Consider the following 22,042-nt stretch of genomic DNA (forward strand, 5'->3'; position numbering starts at 1 on the left):
ATTATACATTACCTAGCCCAAGTGAATCCACAGGTAGAATACAATTACACACAACAGACAAGGTGAAAAATGCAGTGGTTGAAAATAAAAGAGAACTTGACTTAGAAGAGGCTGTATTTCTACTCTTTCCTTTGGCTTTAACATTCAGAGAGATGATGTAAAAAATCAGAGATGCTAGTGTATATTTAATTTTCATTTTTCTCTCTATTAATTCAGTTAGGAGCTACCACGATTATTCTGGCAACAGCATGAAGCATGAAACCTTTCATGAAGTTACTCCAGAAGTTGGAAGAGCAATAGGATCAACTTGCCTGGGGCGGTGGGGTCGGGTGCAAGATGGAGGCTGGTCTCAGTGACAAATTTCTCTAACGTCCTACCAGTTCCTGCTCCAGAGATGGCCAAGCGGATAGTGATACCCACAGGAGTTCTGTCTTTGACGCATTAGAAATTTCGGACACGGGGGAAAAAGGAAGTCAGATGTTTATCAGCAGACTGATCATGACATCACTCAAGAGCACTCTAATTGTTAGCAGATTCACTTTCTGAGAGAAGGATCTCTATGGGAAATGTTCCTGATCACAAATGTAATCAAAGAATGAATCAGTGGCTGTCTCCAAATACTGCCTTCTTAGCGTCAGGCTGACAGTTGGATCTGGGCCTCTGCTTTGTAAATGCAGTAATCCTATCCTCAGAAAGTAAGCAGAGCTTCATCAGATGCTTTAAATAAAAAAAGGACTTTTTCAACAGTTTGACACTCCAGCAAGGCCGTGCTGCAGTATAATTCCCAAGCTTCTAGGTGTGGACTTTGAATAATAACCTGGCACTGGGAGTCCATTTTCATTAGTAAGATATTAAGAAGGGCAATTTCAATAGCAATATTTCTGGTGGAAAGAGAAATGGTGAATGCAGGTTCTCCCTTTTACAATGAGGCCTTGTATCCTCGCAGTTATATTAACAGTTGAGTGCTCTTTAGGCTTGTGAAATTCCCTTCACCCTCTCTCTGTTTAAAAGCTTCTTGTCAAAGTTTACATTTGCAGGGATTAGAGGATTGTAGAAATCTAGTATGTAAGGTCAGCTAGGCCTTAAGTTAATGAACATCACGCCCCTGAGCAGAGCTCAAGCAGCAACAGTGAAGCAGGCATGTCAGATGGGCGGAAACCTGTCCAGAAGCTCCTTTGACCCACAGGCGATTTCAACCCTTTCCACAAATTCAGGCTTCTTCCTTTTTTTTTTTAAATCTTGCTAGCACTTGTTCACTATCCAACACCCCATATATTTTACTTATGTTTTGTTGTTGTTGTTTTAATGCACAACACTTTTTTTTAAGACTTTATTCATTTTAGAGAGGAGAGAAGGAGGAGAGAGAGAAAAAGAGAGAGAGAGAGAGAGAAGAGGGGAGGAGCAGGAAGCATCAACTCCCATATGTGCCTTGACCAGGTAATCCCCGGGTTTGGAACCGGCAACCTCAGCATTCCAGGTCGACGCTTTATCCACTGTGCCACCACAGGTCAGGCTTGTTGTTTTTTTTTTTAAGTTTTCTCCATGGCTTTTCATGGTTTGATGACTTACTTCTTTTTTATTTTTTTATTGATGAAAGAGAAAAAGAGAAGAAGAGAGAGGGAACTTGTAGTTGCTTCACTTTAGTTGTTCACTGATTGCTTCTCATATGTACCTTGACCAAGAAGCTTAAGCTGAGCCAGTGGTCCCTTGCTCAAGCCAGTGACCTTGGGCGTCAAATCAGCAAACTTTGAGCTCAAGCCAGTGACCTTGGAACCATGTCTATGATCCCATGCTCAAGCTGGCAACCCGGTGCTCAAGCCGGTGAACAGGGCTCAAGCCAACGAGCCCACACTCCAGCTGGCAACCTGGGAGTTTCGAACTGGGAGCCTCAGTGTCCTGGGCCAACGCTCTATTGACTGTGACACCACCAGTCAGGCTTTTGTTGTTGTTACTGTTATACGTGAAGTCAGGATTCTGTTTTGTGTCTTAAATAAAAGAAAGTATCCTAAGAAACAGAGAAGCAAGAAGTTTTAACAGGAAAGAAAGGGAGTGGGGGAGGAGGAAAATACACCGTGACTCCATGAAAGAAGCCAAGAAACTGAGAAGTAACAGCTTCTGAACATAAGGCCAGCTTAGAGACAGCACAGAGAGTAGGGAGGAACTGGGGTTCGCCACGAAAGGGTGCAAACAAAAACAATCCCAGCTACAGAAGAAATCCCAGCTATGACAGGAAGTGTCACCACTCTCCTCCTCTCCGTCTTCTCCCAATCTAAGCAGTTGCTTAATCTTGCTGGTGTTTCCACTTGAATAATATTGTCAAATCAGGTTTTCCTTTCAATACCTAAACCCAGTAGCTCAGTTCAAAGGCTTGTCATTTTTCCATTAAGAATGTAAGAATTACCATGTTGCCTACCTGGAATCTGTCTTTCTCTTGTCCCCAGGGCAAATCAGACCATTCTACCCTCCAGCTTTGTAAAACCAGTCAAAGGCTTCCCCTCAGCCTATTAGAATGATGTCCACTCAAGTTATATTTTCAACACATCCTCTAATGATGTGCACAAATGTTTACAATGAGGCCTATGTGTAAATTCCACAATTAGAAACTGTACAAAGACAATGCCTGTCCTACTGACAGCCGAACCTCAAACAACTAGCACAATACCTGTGTGTGCCCCACAAGTATTTACTCCTGTTCACAAATAAATAAAAGTAGAAAAACCATAACATAACACTGTCGAATGCAGTCCTGGTAATGTAAAACACACACACATGCCCTAGCCTGGTGGCTCACTGGATAGAGCACCATCCTGGTACAGCAAGGTCGCAGGTTAAATCCTGGTCAGGGCACATGTGAGAAGCAACCAACGAGTGCACAACTAAATGGAACAACTAAGTGGAACAACAGCTTGATGCTTCTCTCTCTCTCTCTCTCTCAGATCAATGGAAAATTAACACACACACTCAAATATGCACACAGAAAATATCAGAAAAATACAACAAAACATTTATTTCTATTTTATTTATGCATTTTTTAACTTTCAAAATTACCATTAATTTTTTTTTTGCACTGATACTGAGATATAAAAATACACACAAAAACAAAAGGGAGTAGAGCAAAATCTATATACCTGGCATATCAGCAGCACAGATTATAACAGGAGGTAGAGCACCCTCACCACCCTCATCAAATTCTTCCTCTTCCAGCCCTGACTCTGCTACACTTCCTGCTACCCCTCGGCTGCCCAGGAAAGTGAGCAGTGCCAAGCCACGCTATGGTCTTCACACTTCTACTTGCCCACGAACACTCTCACTCCACTATCCTAGTATTTCCACCACTATCCTAGTACTCCCAATGCCACAGCCTGTGTTCTTGCCACCTTTTCATTTCTAGAGCAAAGCACAATTCCTGGTACAGAAGAACATATTATATGTGGAAGGAGTAAATTAATTAATGCATGAATAAGGCAGAAACACTGAATGTGTGGCTCATCTCTTTCATTTATTTTAAAATCATTCTTACCTACTAGGGTTGTTGTGAGAACTGAGAAAATTGGTGTAAAACTTGCCTGACACATAAGCACTCAATAAACAAAAATGTTTATTAACTATTATCAACAGGATGATGTACACGATGCTTTGGGATTAGCCACAATCATCTTCAATTGTGGATAACAGTTCCTGCCCTGCCCATCTTACCCCTTGAGGTAAGAGTTTAAACCGGATAGAAGGTGACGGAAGACAATTTGACTTTGGGTGATGGGTATGCAACATAATTAAATGTCAAAATAACCTGGAGATGTTTTCTCTGAACATATGTATCCTGATTTATTAATGTCACCCCATTAAAATTAATAAAAAGAAAGAAAGAGCTTAAAGCAGTTTGGGAGTATAAACCACTAGACAAACACATTTTATTACTGTTATGATTATGGTGATGATGATTACATGCCATTTTTGTTGTGAATCTTGCCTAGAATAAATTTATCATTTAAGGTCACATTACCTTTGCTGATGTTTCAAACCATCCTACGAAACCGTGCTCCTTGCAGAACTGATCCATCTTGAGGCCATTGTTCATCAGCACATCCTTCCCCTGGTCACATTTGTTGGCCAACAAAACCACTGAAACTGGCTTGCCATTAGGGAGACTTAACTTTGAGTCCAAATCATTTTTCCACTTTGTCACTGCTTCAAATGTAGCAGGCCTGGTGACATCAAAGACAATAAATGCACCCATGGCTTCTCGGTAATAGACCCTTGTCATGTTTCCAAATCTTTCTTGACCTATCACCAAAAAGAAAGAGAAATCAAAAACCTATTACAATTATAAACCAAATATACTGCAACCTTACAAGGCCTCCAGTATGAGCTGATCAGTCAGTAAAGTGCTTCATTGATTATCATTAAGAAATGAGCTAAATACACAATCATGCAGCTTTGTGCTTGACTTTGGATCTGGAGGGAATTCCTTCATTTAACAAGTATGATATTTATTGAACCTTCTGTGTACCATGTAATTGTCTAGAACTGTACTGATACAAGTGTCCCACTAGCCACATATGGCTACTTAAGTTGAAATGAGTTAAAACTAATTAAAATTTAAAATCCAGTTCCTCATTCATACTATATGGCTACATTTTAAGTGTTCAATAACCACAGGTGGCTAGTGGCTACAGTGTTACAAAACTCCAATAGAGAACATTTCTATCAGAGCAGAACGCTCTATTGGACAACACTGTTCTCAGTACATGGTATACAATGATCAAAACAAGAAAATGCCCACTGTCGTGAAAATTAAATTTTAGCGTGCTGATATTTTATAATGAGAAATATAATAAATAATTAAATAATGTAGTATGTTAAAAAGACATTCACAGTCAACTCTAATTAAGGATAATGTTTAATAACCATCAGAAATGTGATTATAATTTACATAAATTATTGTGAAGGTACAATTATTATCTCCATTTTAAAGTGAGAAAATTGAGACAGTGAGGCCAGCCTCTGGGCCACATGCTAGGAATGTAGCAGTGAGCTAGATATAACCTTTACCCTCAAGTAGTCTACAACCTACTGGATAAGAAAAGCCCTCTGACACAGAGAGAGAAGAAGAGAGGGTAAGAGAGAGGGAAGGATGGGGAGAAGAAGAGAGTAAGAAGGAAGGAAAGAGGGAAAAGAAAGGAAGGAAGGGTAGGTAAGAAGGAAGGAGGGATAGGAAGGAAGGAAGGAAGGAAGGAAGGAAGGAAGGAAGGAAGGAAGGAAGGAAGGAAGGAAGGAAGGAAGAAGGAGAGAAGAAAGGAAAGAGGGAAGGAGAAAATAAATAAGTGGGTTGATAATTTTTTTAGACCAATCAGCTAGAATCAATTTTGCCCTAATTCTTAATTTTATTTTCTCCCTATTTTTTTTAATCAAGTGAAAGGCAGGAAGGCAGAGAGAGAGACTCCCACATGTGCCCCGACTGGGATCCATCCAGCAACACCCATCTGGGGATGATGTTCTGCCCATCTGGAGCTGCTGCTCTGTTGCTCAGCAACCAAGCTGTTCCAGTGCCAGGATGAGGCCTTTGAGCCATCCTCAGTGTCCAGGGCCAACTTGCTCTTTCAAGCCATGGCTGCAGGAGAGGAAGAGAGAGAGAGAGAGAGAGAGAGAGAGAGAGAGAGAGAGAGAAGGGGGAAGGGGGGAAGGGAAAGGGGATAAGTGGAGAAGCAGACGGTTGCTTCTCCTGTGTGCCCTGACCGGGAATTGAACACAGGGCTTCTATATGCTGGGCCAACATTCTACCGCTGAGCCAACTGGCTAGGGCCAATTCTTAACTTTCTAAGTGAATATTCACAAGTTTACTAGACACTAAGTTTAGCCTTCCTCATCAGTAAATGGCAAAAATAATAAGTACCTCAAAAGGTTGTCATAAGGATGAAATGAATTAACAAGTGTAAAACACCCAGCACAGCATCTTAGAACTACCTGGTACTTAAGTTTTCCCTCCAGCATGTTAAAAATTATGAAAGACAATATAAATAGGTAGTAAAATCATAGTTCCAGACCAGAGTTTATAACAAAAATTACAGGTATTTCAACTGATTAACAAAAATGTCACTCTGTCCAATAGTAGTTGCTGAAGGCAGGGGCTAACAAAAACTGAGTTTATATTTTCTGAACCAAAAAACCCTAAGAGTATCTGATCAAACAAAAGCCTTTTATTCTGACATGAAAATTTATGTTCAGAATTTATAAAGTTAAATTAAAACAAAATTAGTTAGACATATGTTAGAAACATGTATCTGAGAACATACAGTTCAACATACCTCTAAGAACACTTTACCCTTAACTTGGAGCTCAAGGTTTTGTGATGATGAGTTGTTGTTTTTTACTTTATTTATTTTTATTTTTCTGAAGTGAGAAGCGGGGAGGCAGTCAGACAGACTCCCGCATGTGCCCAACTGCAATCCACCCAGCATGCCCACCACGGGTGATGCTCTGCCCATCTGGGCCGTTGCTCTGTTACAACCAGAGCCATTCCAGGGCCTGAGGCAGAGGTGGAGCCATCCTCAGCGCCCGGGCCAACTTTGCTCCAATGGAGCTTTGGCTGCGGGAGGGGAAGAGAGAGACAGAGAGGAAGGAGAGGGGGGAGGGGTGGAGAAGCAGATGGGCGGTTCTCCTGTGTGCCCTGGCTAGGATCAAACCCGGGACTTCCACACGCTGGGCGGATGCTCTACTACTGATTGAACCAACCAGGGCCTTTAGATTTTTTATTTTTTCATTTGGGGAGGGGGAGAGAAAGAGAGGGAGAGGGAGAGAGAGATGGGGGGAGAAGCAGGAAGCATCAACTCCCTTATGTGCCTTGACCAGGCAAGCCCAGGGTTTCGAACCAGCAACCTCAGTGTTCCAAATCAATGCTTTATCTACTGTACCACCACAGGCCAGGCATGATGATGATGAGTTTTAATTCAAGTTACCAAACTCTTTTGTCAGTTATGGTCATACTGGCATTAGTGTTGAGGATTTTAAAAGAAAATGATCCCTAAACCACGAGCACTTGGTGATCACGATGACCATCAATAGTTCCCTCCTCACAGTTAAGCTCGTGTGCTCAGATATCACTGGAAAGAGCACTTTGTCAGAACCAGCTAGTGATGATCCTAAAACACTTTTTGCATAGGTTATTCCACAGGAGCATTTCTATTTTATTTTCATAGTCATGCAGTCAATGAGAGAAAGGAATGCTCTTCACATGACACACAACCCACAGGTAAACTTTCCTTTCCCCCAAATGAGTTTTAAACTTCTTTTCTTTTTTCTCTTTGTTTCTGATGCAAAACAGTGATCTCCTTTGATACCACTCAGGGCGGCCAGGACATTTCAGGAGCATGGGGAGAAAGGCCTCTGTGATCACTCAGGGCTCCGAAGGCCTCTAGGCTCTGCAAGGATGTCTTATGATCCCTTTCAGGGAACTAATCAGATGAAGGACCAAGTCATGGGTTATTAAATAATCTACTTGTCTAGAGGTTTGCATTGCAGAGTAAGGCAGCCCTCAAAAGGAAAGATTTTACATTTCAAATACATGGCAAAGGGTCATTTTCAAGACTGCAAAAAAGCAGTATCTATAGGTCTAACACATTCACAGGAATTAAAAAAAGAAAATGCGTGTGTATGTTTGAGTTTGTGAGAGTATTGTGTGTCAGATGAGAAACAAGGAGGAAAAAAAAGTGTGTTTCTAGAAAGAAAAGACCTTTGTTTATTGAGGTCACTGGGCCAATGGACTTGGAAAGTTTGTATTGTTGGCGCTCCAGCGAGAGGTCACATTCAGACCAGAGCATTTCTAGCACTCCCGTTTTAGCCTTCCTATCCTGTCAGCTGACAGCCCGCTCTGCTGTTTCTCATTAAAAGAATGAGAACCATGTGATTTTCAGTGAGTGCCTACAAAGTAAAGACCTGATGAATTATCATAGGTAATTTACTGTTAAAAAAAAAATGAAATAAAAAAGTAAAAAGACCATAGTTCAAAAATCACCCTTGAGGCTATATCATTCAATTAACACACCTTTACTGAAAAGCGCAGATGGTCCAGGCCCTGTGTTTTGTGCTGCAAATACATAGTCTATTGTCCTCAAGGCACTTCTGAACTAAGACGTTCATGCCAGATGCAGGCACTGAAAATGCTCCCATTTGCCAGGTAGGTGTCTGCTTCACTTGGTCTCTAAACACACAGTGTGCAGATGAGGCTCCTGAGTCAGCTACCAGCTTCCAGCTTCATTAAATGGCAGTCAACTGACTCACAAAAAACACAATGGCTGCAGTAACAATTTGGATAACCTCACTGCAGAAGGCACTAACTTGAAGGGTCAGAAAACACAGGTCTTAATTTTAACCACTGGTCAGCCTAAAACAGACTGAGACTCAGTTTCCTCATCTGTAAAATGAAATTGTTCTGACCTACCTCTAAGGTCCTTTCTTGCTTTTATGCCTTCTATCCCTATGATATGACCATTAAATCAGCACTTGGCCCTCTCTCTCAACTGCCTGAATCATTTGGTGTGATGGACTTGGCTAAAAGTATACACAAGCAACATAGCCATAATGTGTATATAATGATATATATTTTCACTTGGTAATTAGTACTATATAAATGCTCTCAGTGCATGCAGCCAAGCAGTGAATCTTCTCAACAAGCATAAAAACAACAAGAGGATGTATGCTCAGTTTTCTACTAAACTAAACTAGCTTTGTAAACGCGGATTAGTCACTTTACCATTCTGAGCCTCAGTTTTCTCATTGGTAAAATAGGAAAACTGGATTGAATACCCTAAATTCAATATTGCCTCTGGCAGACCCCTCTAATCAACCTTCCCAATATACAGGCATCCAAATCTTCACCTCCTATCCCTTCTGTGTTCCCCACTCCAGTTCACAAAATCACCATCCACACTGCCACCCAGAGTGGTACCTTTAAGTCATCTTTAGACTGCTTCATCACCCCCACCCCCAAAGGGTCTTCAACATCATACCACCATTTCTACTTCAGATGTGGCTCTTGACCTGACCCAGTTTCTCCAGCCGTATTGCTACTGCTGCAGTTCAGGCCCTCACGGCTTCTCCTCTGGGCCCTGACAGTTCCCTGATGGGAGCTCAGCGCATCTCTGTCCTCATCACTCTCACTGTCCCCTTAAAATAACTATAAATACACACACAGGTTTCAGACAGTTGCCATTCAGGCAGCAGAGGAAGGCACCTGTGGTATACATCCAAAGGAAATGAAATCAAATCACTACTTTGAAGAGCTATCTGGACAGCCATGTTCACTGTAACATTACTAACAACAGCAAAGGCATGGAAACAACCTAAGTGTCCATGAACAGATGACTGGATAAAGAATATTTGAACACACACACACACACACACACACACACACACACACACACTAGAATATTAGTCATAAAAAAAAAGAGGCCTGACCTGTGGTGGCGCAGTGGATAAAGCGTCGACCTGGAAATGCTGAGGTCGCCAGTTCGAAACCCTGGGCTTGCCTGGTCAAGGCACATATGGGAGTTGATGCTTCCAGCTCCTCCCCACCTTCTCTCTCTGTTTCTCTCTCCTCTCTCTCTCCCTCTCTGTCTCTCTCTCTTCCTTTCTCTCTCCTCTCTAAAATGAATAAATAAAATAAAATAAAATAAAATAAAAAATAAAATAAAATAAAAAAGAAATGTCTTTTGTGATGAGAGCATTATGCAGGAAAATAAGTAAGACAGAGAAAGGAAAATACTGTATAATCTTTTATGTGTGGAACTTAAAAAAATAACTGAACTCATAGAAACAGAGCCTCGAGTGGTGGTGGCCAGGTGCTAGGAGTGGGGGAAATATGGCGATGTTGGTCAGATGGTATAAACTTCCAGCTGTAAGATGACTAAGTTCTGGGTATCTAATGTACAGCATGGTGACTATAGTTAAGAATATTGTATTTTATACTTGAAAACTGGTAAGAGTGTAGATCTTAAATGTTCTCACCACACATAAAAATGGTAATTATGTGAGGTAATAGAGGTATTAACCCTATTGTGGTGATCATTTCACAATATATAAATATAGCAAACCATCACATTGCAGACCTTAAAGTCACACAATGTTATATGTCAATTATACCTCAATAAAGCTGGAAAAATAGGAAATCATCTGAGGTACCTCTATAATACCCATTCCTGGGCCATGCTCCTCAAAGAATCTTATTGTGTTAGCTTTGTGTGCAGCCCAGAAATCTGTTTAAGCACTACCTACGTGAAGTCTTAAAACTCTATTTCTATCAGAATCTACTTTCAAAATATAAATATTGTCATTACGCTTTTCTGTTATAGCCCTTCAATGACATTTACATGCTTAAAAAACAGACACCTTTATTGACACTGCACATGAGGGGTCTTTGGCTCCAACCACCTCTCCAAAATCCTCTCCTGCCACTTCCTTCAAAGTGCTCCATGGCCAAACCACACTGGACTACATGTGTTTCCAAAAACGCACCCTGCATTACTCCCTGGCTTTTTTTTTTTTTCAGAGACAGAGAGAAAGAGAGAGGGACAGACAGGGACAGATAGACAGAAATGGAGAGAGATGAGAAGCATTAATCATCAGTTTTTCATTGCGACACCTTAGTTGTTCATTGATTGCTTTCTCATATGTGCCTTGACCGTGGGCCTTTAGCAGACCGAGTAACCCCTTGCTCGAGCCAGTGACCTTGGGTCCAAGCTGGTGAGCTTTGCTCAACCAAGATGAGCCCACGCTCAAGCTGCTGACCTCGGGGTCTCAAACCTGGGTCCTCCACATCCCAGTCCGATGCTCTGTCCACTGTGCCACCACCTGGTCAGGCCTCCCTGGATTTCTTGGGTTTTTTTTTTTTTCTTGCACCTCTGTTCCCAAAGCCCAAATTCCCTCCTGATCTCTCCTCTTGCTCTGTCCAATGAAATCTTATGCATTCTCTCAGTGTGCCCTGAAATGTCACACATTTCTGTAACCTTCCCTGTCCAGCCAGCTAGAACCACTGGTTCCCTTTCTCACACCCCCACGGCATTTTCTTTATCCTTTACCATTCACACTCATCATGCTCTGTAATCATGCTTCTGTCTCCATCATTCAAAAACCTGAAGAGCAGGTTGATTGGGTTTTAATGTTGTAAAAACAAGGCTTATTTCTCCATGTTTTGGATATAGTAAGAGCTCAAGATACTGTGGTAGAAGTAAACAGAAATTAAGATTCCTTCTTCCTAATATATACAACATTTATCATGTATTCATAAACTAGAGCTGCATGTGAATGCGCTCACTCTGTAGTCTACTCGAATTTCTGGTAAATAATCAAAACATGTTCAATGATGGAGAAAAGTAACATTATTTTTACTGAGCTGTGTGCATATCCATTGCAACAAGTTTCAGACTGGAATGTCATGTGTTTATAATCAGTCTCATCTTCTAAAGAAATAACTCCTTGAATCAATTTATTTCATTCTAAAGAATATATATTTTGGGGATCATGACACAATTAGTAAAACTAAAAGTACCACAAAGTTGTGGTCCTTCTCTTTTAGGAAGCAGGAAGATAAAACCGAAAGGAGATAGGGAACTTGACCAGGGTCTCGGGTGAAGAGAGGAGGACTCTCCAGTTGATGGGATGGGCAAGGCCACTGCATTTACAATGGCTTAGACCGATGTCGAAGGCTCAGGGAATGCCCTAGGTAAGGATCAGTGCTGGGCTGACATCCTGGTGAGCAAGGTTTTCTCATTTTTAAGAGCCCACCTGACTCTCTGGCAATGGTTCTGAAATTTTCATCTTCTTTCTTCACTTTCTGACTCCATCAATCCCTTGATGGAAAAATGTTAATCACCATTTTTTGAAGTGTCTTGGCATTATATCCCGAAATTAACCTGTGTAATCTTTCCCTACAAACTTACTGGCCTCCCCCTAGCCAGACCAAATCTCTGCAGCCCCCCTGCCAAACACTGCACTCTGCAGACAGGAAGGGTTCAATTACATCTCCTTGCTGAGTGAAGAAATAACTTGTAATTCTTTACCTCCTCCCAGTGGCTACTTGCAGGCTTAAGTAGTCTCTTAAAAGTCATTTGTGGCCCAGCTGGCTCAGTGGATAGAGCATCAGCCCAGTGTACAGACTTCCCAGCTTCGATTCCTGGTCAGGGCACATAGGAGAAGCAACTATCCACTTCTCTTCCCCTTCCTCTCCTCCTCCTCTCTCTCTTCCCCTGTTGTAACCAGTGGCTCAATTGGTTTGAGCATGGCCCCAGGAGCTGAGGATAGCTTATTGGGCCAAGTGTTAGCCTTAGGCACTAAAAATAGTTTGGTTGATTCTAACATCAGCCCTAGACAAGTGTTGCCAGGTAGATCCCGGTTGGAGTACATGCAGGAATCTGTCTATCTTCCCTCCTCTCAATTAAAAAAAAAAAAAAAAGTCATGCTCTGTCATGTCTCTTGCATTCACCATTTTCTTTCCACTTCTACTAAAATCACCTCAGTTAGGATGGTCTCATTCCCATTTTACCTCATCCATTCATTTAATAACACATTTTGAATGCTTATTATCTTCCAAGCACTATTCTAGTAACTAAAAAAGAAAATGTTATCTCCTTGTTCTTATGAAGATTACATTCTAGTGAAAAGAGAGAATAGTAAACAAAAAGCTAAGTAAGATACATATTGATATAATACTACAATATCTGGTGAAAAGTGCTATGGAAAGAAATTAAGCAGGAGGAGAAAGGGTATGAGGGTGAGGAGGGCAAAGCTAAGCAGCATGGACAGTGACAACCCTCTGAAAATATATCATTTGAGTAAAAACCCAAAACGCAGTAACAAAGCAAGCCATACAGATATTTAAAAGGAAGAGGTGTTAGAGAACAGCAAGCACAACGATGCAAAGGCACAACGTCTCTGGCAAGTGTCTGGAGAATTGTAAGAAGACTGGTGGCTGGGTCTGCAATGAGGCAGATTACAGGGACCAGACTGTAGATCAGGGGTCCCCAAACTATGGCCCGTGGGCCACATGCGGCCCCCTGAGGCCATTTATCCGGCCCCCGCTGCACTTCCGGAAGGGGCACCTCTTTCATTGGTGGTCAATGAAAGGAGCACATTGACCATCTCATTAGCCAAAAGCAGGCCCATAGTTCCCATTGAAATACTGGTCAATTTCTTGATTTAAATTTACTTGTTTTATTGATACATAAAGACACATGCAGCCCCATGTTTATTGCAGCATTGTTCACAGTGGCCAGGACATGGAAACAACCAAAAAGCCCATCAATAGATGACTGGATAAAGAAGATGTGGCACATATACACTATGGAATACTACTCAGCCATAAGAAATGATGACATCGGAACATTTACAGCAAAATGGTGGGATCTTGATAACATGATACGAAGCGAAATAAGTAAATCAGAAAAAAACAGGAACTGTATTATTCCATACGTAGGTGGGACATAATAGTGAAACTAAGAGACATTTATAAGAGTGTGGTGGTTACGGGGGGGGAGGGGGGAATGGGAGAGGGATAGGGGGTGGGGAGGGGCACAAAGAAAACAAGATAGAAGGTGACAGAGGACAATCTGACTTTGGGTGGTGGGTATGCAACATAATTGAACGACAAGATAACCTGGACTTGTTATCTTTGAATATATGTATCCTGATTTATTGATGTCACCCCATTAAAAAAATAAAATTATATAAATAAAAAAAAATAATAATAAAAAAATAAATTTACTTGTTTTTTATTTTAAATATTGTATTTGTTCCCATTTTGTTTTTTTTACTTTAAAATAAGATATGTGCAGTGTGCATAGGGATTTGTTCATAGCTTTTTTTATAGTCCGGCCCTCCAACGGTCTGAGGGACAGTGAACTGGCCCCCTGTGTAAAAAGTTTGGGGACCCCTGCTGTAGATGGTGTGGGACCATTAAACAGGTGCAGCCTTTGATTCCAGATGAGAGAGGAAAGCACTGAAGGATTGTGAGCCAATGAGAAACACAAACTGACGGAAGGCAGTGGTTAATGATGGCTGCGGCACTGACCAATGGCTTACCAGAGTCAAGCTAGAGTGGCGAGACAGTAATCTGGGCACAAGATAATGATTTGGACCAAAGTGGCAGTGGTGAAGGTAGTCAAGATTGATTGTTTCTGTATATATTTGGAGATAGGGATGACAAATGAGATGTAGATTATAATAGGATTCAAGCATGATCCCTAGACTTTTGGCCTGAATTACTAAAAGTATGGAGTTGTCCTTCACTGAGATGGAGAGGACTTTTGGAGGTGAAGGTTTTGTGTGAATAGATTGGGATTCGGACATGTTAAATTTGAGACATCTATTAGGCAGCTATGTCAGGTAGGCGGTTGTATACTCGAGGCTGAGGTTCCAGGGGTGGTCAGGGCTGTCATTGAACTTTTACTTCAATTTCTGTACCCCTCTGCCACTTTCACCTTTACAAGTCCTGTCTTCACCCCATCGTTTCCCCAATTAAACACTTTCAGGGATCCACTGTTGCCTACAGAAGATACCAAAAACTGAAGACTCTGTGCTAACATGTTATGTGACCCACACGAGAGTTAAAGCAATTTGAACTTTTCAACAGTTATAAATGGGAAGATCTCTAATAAAACAGATATTGCAACATCCTGAAAACTCAAAACAGTCAGAAGTACTGGGTCCACATTATATGACTAATGTTTACATATTAGTTCATTTGATCTGACTGGTACCAAACACCCAATTAAAAAAAAATTGCTGAGATGCTATTCCTTTCACCTTGTTATATACCATAAAAACGCTGTCTTAAATTTGTGTTTGTATCGTTATAATAATATGTCTAAGAAATACATTTAGAATTTGATGAAATTTACATAGTTTTAAAAGAAATTGTTGCTATTGATTTGGTCTTATTATAAGGCCCTTATAAATGGTTGTCTAGATTTCCATGTTTCTTTGCAGCAAAACACCCTTTAACACACTTGGCCTTGTTCCAGTCTGTCCATCTAGCTGTATGTGGGGTTTTGTGGAGAAACAGAATGTGAGCCAGGATTATGGGGAAGCTCTGTTCTCTGTCCTAGGGAAAGAGAGAGCAAAAGCTTGGGTGGTCTACTGTTGAAAACAGAAGCTTTTGAAAGATGAACAAGTAAGAGTTTGCCAAGTAGAGAAAGAGTTCATTTATTTTACCCTCTGGGGTCCTATGAAATTTTCAAGGTTACACACCTTGACCTACAAGGTAAAGCAACAATTTTCAACCTTTTTCATCTCATGGCACATATAAACTAAATGTAATTTTTGCTGATCTGACCCCCAAAAAAATCCATAGGTATAATTTTGATTCATTCACACCAGACGGCTCTTGCTGTGTTGGCTGTCGTCATTTTTTAATTCGACAATCTAAGAGAAAAGAGGTCAGTGCCCCTGACTGAATAGCCAGGTACTGCATGTTTTAAACATTTCTTGCGGCACACCGGTTGAAAACCACTGAGGTAAGGGATAATCCTCAGACTGCGGGCAGAACCCTGCCCAGAACTCCGCCTTGCTAGGCTTGGCCATCCTGCTTCTTGCTTTCCTTCACACTCCTTCCATGGCACCCCCACTCCCACTGGAACATACACTCTTCCGTCCTCTCAACCTCACTAAATTCCACCTCTTCTTCAAGGTTGTACTAACCCCTACCTTCCTGGATCCTCTTCTGGCTTCTTGGCCCTACAATCACTCTCCTCCTCTCTATGCACACAGCTCTAACACTGAGTCACTCGCTTACTGTGCCTTGTGCTGCAAACTTCTGCAGCCTGTGTCCCCAATTACACTGAAGACTTCTTGGACCCACACTGAATTACTCAATTACTGTCTCTTTATGTCTCCATAGCACACACACTAGGAGAGGCTCTTCATCTATGCCCATGATGGACTTGTGAAATAGAACGGAACTGGTAATACAAGTCCTCTTTACATAATGAAGGCATAATTAATATTGATTTATTATTTGCAAGAGGAAACCACAGCAGAGAGAGGAGTGGACTGAATAAAGCAAGATCTCTGACCAAACTCATTCACTTTCTATACCTTACTTGCTCATTCTTAACTTTTTGAGTAGTATGAATGTTCATGTACGTCCTTGTGCCTCCTGACCATCCAGAGTACAATTGTACATGTGTAAGGCAACACTAAAAAAAGGCAAGTGTATGTTCTTCTTGTTTCCATAAATTGGTTATCAAAGAAACATGATTTTAAGTTAATAAAACTGGACCTGGAACTAATTTCATTTTTTGAAAAAAACCTCACTCCCAGGGGTCAGAGAACATGAAAAAAACTCACTACTCAAAGGTTTAAGATCCACGCTGAAAAAATAAAAATAAAATTATGGCCCTGGCTGGTTGGCTCAGTGGTAGAGCATCGCCCATCATGTGGATGTCCTAGATTCAAGTCTCAGTCAGGGCACACAGGAGAAGCAACCATCTGCTTCTCTTCCTTCTCTGCTCCTCAATCTCTCTTTCTCTCTTCCCCCTCCCGTAGCCATGGCTTTACTGGTTCGAGTGCATAGGCCAGGGTGTTGAGGATGGCTCCATGGCCTCCACCTCAGGTGCTAAAAATAGCTGGGTGGCTGAGCAACAGAGCAATGTCCCAGATGTGTAGAGCATTGCCCCATAGGAGGCTTGCCAGGTACATCCTGGTTGGGGCACATGTAGGAGTCTGTCTCTCTGCCTCCCTGGCTCTCACTTAATTAAAAATAAATAAATAAATAAATACATAAATAAATTTCTGTCCCAAATTCAGAACAAATCAAGCCCTTTATGCAATTTCTTTTATTTTATTTTTTTAAGTGAGAGGTGGGGAGATAATGAGACAGATTCATACATGCACTCCAACTGGAATCCATTTGGCAGTTCATGGGCCAATGCTCAAATCAATCAAGCTATTTTTTTTTTAGCGCCCTAGGCTAACAGACTAAGACCAACCTCAGTGCCAGAGGTCAATGCTTGAACCAATCAAGCCATTTGCTGTGAGAGGGGAAGAGGCAGAGGAGGAAGAAAGGGTGGGGCGAGAAGCAGACAGTTGCTTCTCTTGTGTACTCTTGTGTGCTCTGACTGGGAATTGAACCCAGGGCATCCATACACCAGACTGATGCTCTATCCACTGAGAAAACTGCCAGGGCCCCTTTATGCAATTCTTTAGTTCCCCCATAAACAATGGCTCTCATTTCATCTTATTACTGGTTGTCATCTGTTATAGGCAAATCTTACCTCTATTCCACAAGAAAATAGTTAGATGCAGCTCTGCTATTGCCCCCTGGTCAAGGTACATAGGAGAAAGCAATCAATGAACAACTAAGGTGCCACAACGAAGAATTGATGCTTCTCATCTCTCCCCCTTCTTGTCTGTCTGTCCCTATCTGTCCCTCTCTCTGACTCTCTGTCTCTGTCAAAAAAAGAAAAGAAAAGAAAAGAAAAAGTAACAATTGGCTTCTATTATATATAATATATATTTATTTATATATCAATAATAGCATTATAGAAAGGAAGAGTAGATAAATTATAGTGACCTATTTTTTTTTCTTTTTTTTTTTTAAATATTTATTTTTATTTTATTTATTCATTTTAGAAAGGAGAGAGCACCTAAGTGTGGGTGGGATTGAAATGAGAAATACTTATGAAGTTCATCTCCCAGGGGGAAGCCCACTAAGAGACTTATATTTAAGCACAGAATTATACAATGTTTCCCCTCCTTCACTTTACCATCACATTAAAACAACACTGAATTATAATAAAAGTGGATTTTAGCTGTAAGAATTGCAAAGAGCAACCTGACTATGTGGTGGCTGGCACAGTGGATAAAGCGTTTGACTGAGATGCAAAAGACCCAGGTTCAAAAACCTGAGGTTGCCAGCTTGAGTTTGGGCACATCACGGTTGCTGGCTTGAGCCCAAAGATCATTGTCTTGAAGCCCAAAGCAAATCAACACACAATAAGTGCTGGCGAGAGTGTGGAGAAAAGGGAACCCTCCTGCACTGCTGGTGGAAATGCAGACTGGTGTAGCCACTGTGGAAAACAGTATGGAGTTTCCTCAAAAAATTAAAAATGGGACTACCTTTTGATGCAGCTATCCCACATTTAGGAATATATCCTAAGAATACCAAATCACTGATTCAAAAGAAGATTTTCATCCCCATGTTTATTGCAGTATTGTTTACAATAGCCAAGACCTGAAAATAGCTCAAGTGTCTGTCAGTGGACGAGTGGATTAAAAAGCTGTGGTACATACACACAGTGGAATACTACGTGGCCAGGAAAAAGAAGGAAATCTTATCTTTTGCAATGGAATGGATGGACTTGGAGATTATTATACTAAGTGAAATAAGGCAGGCAGAGAAAGACAAGTAACATATAATCTCATTTTAATGTGAATCAAATGAATAAAGTGAACTGAGAAACAAAAGAGAGGCAGAGGCAGATGCAGAGGGACAGCTGTCAGAGGGAAGGGGAACGAGGGGATGGAATCAGAGAAGGTGAAAGGTTAGTGAAATTATATATACATAACACAGAGATATAGGTAACAGGTCAGCAAATCCCAGAGGGAAGGGGGGAAGTGGGGCAATGGGGGACAAAGGGGTGGGTATGAGGGAATTATGTGGAGTGTGCCATTTGAATTCATGTTAACACAATATATTAAAATTAATAAAAAAAATTTAAAAATAAAAAAAGAAAGGAGAGAGAGAGAGGGAGAGAGAGAGAGAAACAGAGAGAGAGAAGGGGGAGGAGCAGGAAGCATCAACTCCTATATGTGCCTTGACCAGGCAAGCCCAGGGTTTCGAACCAGCGACTTCAGCATTTCCAGGTCAACGCTTTATCCACTGCGCCACCACAGGTCAGGCAGTGACCTATTTTTTAAATTAAATTTCAAAAATTACAGGGTGGGGCAAAAGTAGATTTACAGGCCCTGGTTGGTTGGCTCAGTAGATAAAGTGTTGGCCTGACATGCGGATATCCCAGATTCAATTCCCGGTCAGGGCATACATGAGAAGTGACCGTCTGCTTCTCTTCCCCTCCTCTCCCCCTTCTCTCTCTCTTTCACTATCATAGCCAGTGGCTCGAATGGTCTGAGTGACAGTCCCAGATGGGGGTTGCCAGGTGGTTCCTGGTCAGAGTGCATGTGAGAGTCTGTCTTTCCATCTCCCCTCCTCTCGCTTAAAAAAAAAAAAAGAAAAATGTAGGCTTACAGTTGTTCATATGGAAAGTAATACAATAGTTAATAAGTAATAATACAAGAATAAACTGTTTCACATACTCAATACTGTAAACTTACTTTTGCCACACCCTGTATTTCCATTAAATTCTTAATTTAGCTTTAAATTAAAGACATAGTGTGTTTGTGTGTGTGAAAATGAGTCTCTCAGTATCCCAGGAGATTTTTGTCAGAATTTACTTTGACTGGGGTTCAACGTTACTCAGTGTAATGAAATAACTCACTTGGTCAAAGAAACAAGATCATATAGTAATGTATGTGCAATATTAGATGGAGGGGAATGAAACCAAGTCACAGAGAGATGTTGGCATCAACCAAGATAAAATGATCAGCATCTTGTGTTTTTAATTAAACTAATTACAACCTGAACAAAGATCTACCAAACTACCTAAAAATACTTCTACTGAATTGTAAGCCCAAATATATTAGGTAAAAATGCTATTTCTGAATTACTTAGCATTTGAGACATCACATCTAAGTAACCTTTAATGATATTTTTATAAGCAACTCACAAGAGACTTTAGACTCTTAAGGGTTTTACTCTTAAAGAATTTCCCATCCATTTCATGTATTCATGCCTCTGTTTCTATTTTGTTCAGCATTTTATTTTGTTCATTAGTTTCTACATATAAGTGGCTGACAGCTGTCAGAGGGAGGGGGCTGAAAGGACTAGATGAGAGAAGGTGAAGGGATTAGCATATATATAAATAACACGGACCACAGCATAGTGATAGCCAGAAGAAATAGGGGGTGGAGGGTAAGGTAGAGGTGAGCAAAGGAAACACGGACCACAGCATAGTGATAGCCAGAAGAAATAGGGGGTGGAGGGTAAGGTAGAGGTGAGCAAAGGAAACACGGACCACAGCATAGTGATAGCCAGAAGAAATAGGGGGTGGAGGGTAAGGTAGAGGTGAGCAAAGGAGGTGGAAATCAAGATGGAAAGAGACGTTGTGTAGGTGATGCAAGGTGCGGTGGTTTTTTATTGAGTTGTACACTTGGTCTACAGCCATACCACCCTGAGCATGCCCAATCTTGTCTGGTCTCGGAAGGTAAGCAGGGTTAAGCCAGTTAGTTCTTGGATGGGAGTTGTATACTTGAAACCTGTATGGTTTTGTGAACCATGCCATCCCAATAAATTAAAATAAATTTTTTTAAAAAAAAGAATTTTCAGATTCCTCTAGAGCAAATACAGTATTCCCAAAATGTGTGCCAACATACTCTGGGGTGTCTCAGTGAACTCAAAGGTGAGCAACAGGATATTATAAAACTTCAAGGCAAACACAGTGGTGCTTAAGGTCAACCGGACACCTCAGGAACTACTAGCTTGAGGTAATTCACAATCTTAACATTAAAGCAAGCTACATTCCTTTTGATATAATCATATTGTCTTGAAACTAGGATTTTTACAGTTTGTGTAATAAAAAGCAAGAGTCATGTGAAAATAAATGTAACTCAGGAAATGAGAGTGGCGTTGTCTATTTTTAAGTATTTTTCATTAATTTTAAAAGAAACACAAACACCATGCTCCCCCATATAAGACAATTTTTATTCCAATACCACCAAGCATCATAACTATTTTTATCTTTAATACTCAAACTAGAGACTTGTGTCCTTCAGTCACCATCGATTTTCTACCTATAAGTTCTATTTAGAATGCTTGTTAGTAAGCCAAACCAATTACATGTCCATAGCAGTGTGTGCAAAGAATACAGCTAATTCAATTCTCAGTTCTATCAGAAAGTATAAAAGTTCAAAAACATAATAAATTATTGCTATAGTATAATAATATGTATCATCTAAATGCAACTTAAAAACATAATAAATTGCTATAATATAAATAATATGTATCATCTTAATGCAACTTAAACAATTTATCACATGTGAAAACTATTGCATTGTTATATCATCCATTAGAAAATAGTATGGTTAGAAAATAGGTTTTATAAATAAACAAGTCTCAGTTATATCTCAGCATGAGCCCTTATTAACTATGACTTTGAAGCATTTTAAGGGCCCTGGCCAGTTGGCTCAGTAGTAGAGCATTGGCCTTATGTGTGGATGTCCTGGGTTTGATGCCCAGTCAGGGCACACAGAAGTGACCATCTGCTTCTCCACCCCTTCCCCCCTCTCTTCCCCACCGGCAACCATGGTTCGATTGGATTGAGCACTTTGGCACCAGGCACTGAGGCTGTCTCTGTGGAACCTTCAGCTCAGGTAGTAAAAATAGCTCTGTTGTGAACATGGCCCTAGATGGCCAGAGCATCGGCACCAGAGGAGGGTTGCCAGGTGGATCCCAGTCAGGGAATATTCGGGGGTCTATCTCTATCTTCCCGCCTCTCGTTTGGAAAAAGAAGAAGAAAAAAAAGTTTAATTGGGTTTTTTTACTTATGTGTTTTCTAGTTTGTTTAAGCACAGTTCTCGTCTCTATGATAAATAAGCTCATTGTGCACAATAAATGAAATGATACATAAAATACATAGCACTATGCCTAATAGTCAATAAATGGTAGCTATTAATGACACCCGTTTGTTAGGAAGAGTCCTTCCAACAAGTAATTTAAATGAATTTGTTCTAAACTTCACCCTATAAATAAGACTGAAATTTGTTTGAATCCCTCAGAGTGTAGATAATTCCTTTGTTGACATTAAACTGAGGAGGTAATGTAGACACTTTCAGAAAGTGAAGCTGGGCTTCTTCTACATGACACAAGAAGCTAAGTTTTCACCACTCGTCTTGAGAGAGCAGATTCATGCAACGCTGATGAGGAAGAAAGGTTAAATAG

At 40.8% G+C, this 22,042-nt stretch overlaps 2 protein-coding genes across 2 annotated transcripts in view; both read right to left on the bottom strand.

Annotated features, from left to right (window-relative positions):
• CTSC (cathepsin C) overlaps positions 1–22,042 on the bottom strand; it is a 469,733-nt gene that overhangs the window by 310,160 nt on the left and 137,531 nt on the right. The window lies entirely within an intron of this gene.
• Positions 1–22,042, bottom strand: part of RAB38 (RAB38, member RAS oncogene family) — a 64,039-nt gene that overhangs the window by 30,824 nt on the left and 11,173 nt on the right. The window contains exon 2 of the mRNA XM_066360714.1: positions 4,004–4,284. Coding sequence (XP_066216811.1) covers positions 4,004–4,284 — 281 coding nt within the window. The remainder of the gene's footprint in view (positions 1–4,003; positions 4,285–22,042) is intronic.

Source organism: Saccopteryx leptura, chromosome 1 (genome assembly GCF_036850995.1).
Source record: "Saccopteryx leptura isolate mSacLep1 chromosome 1, mSacLep1_pri_phased_curated, whole genome shotgun sequence".
Classification (NCBI taxonomy): domain Eukaryota; kingdom Metazoa; phylum Chordata; class Mammalia; order Chiroptera; family Emballonuridae; genus Saccopteryx; species Saccopteryx leptura.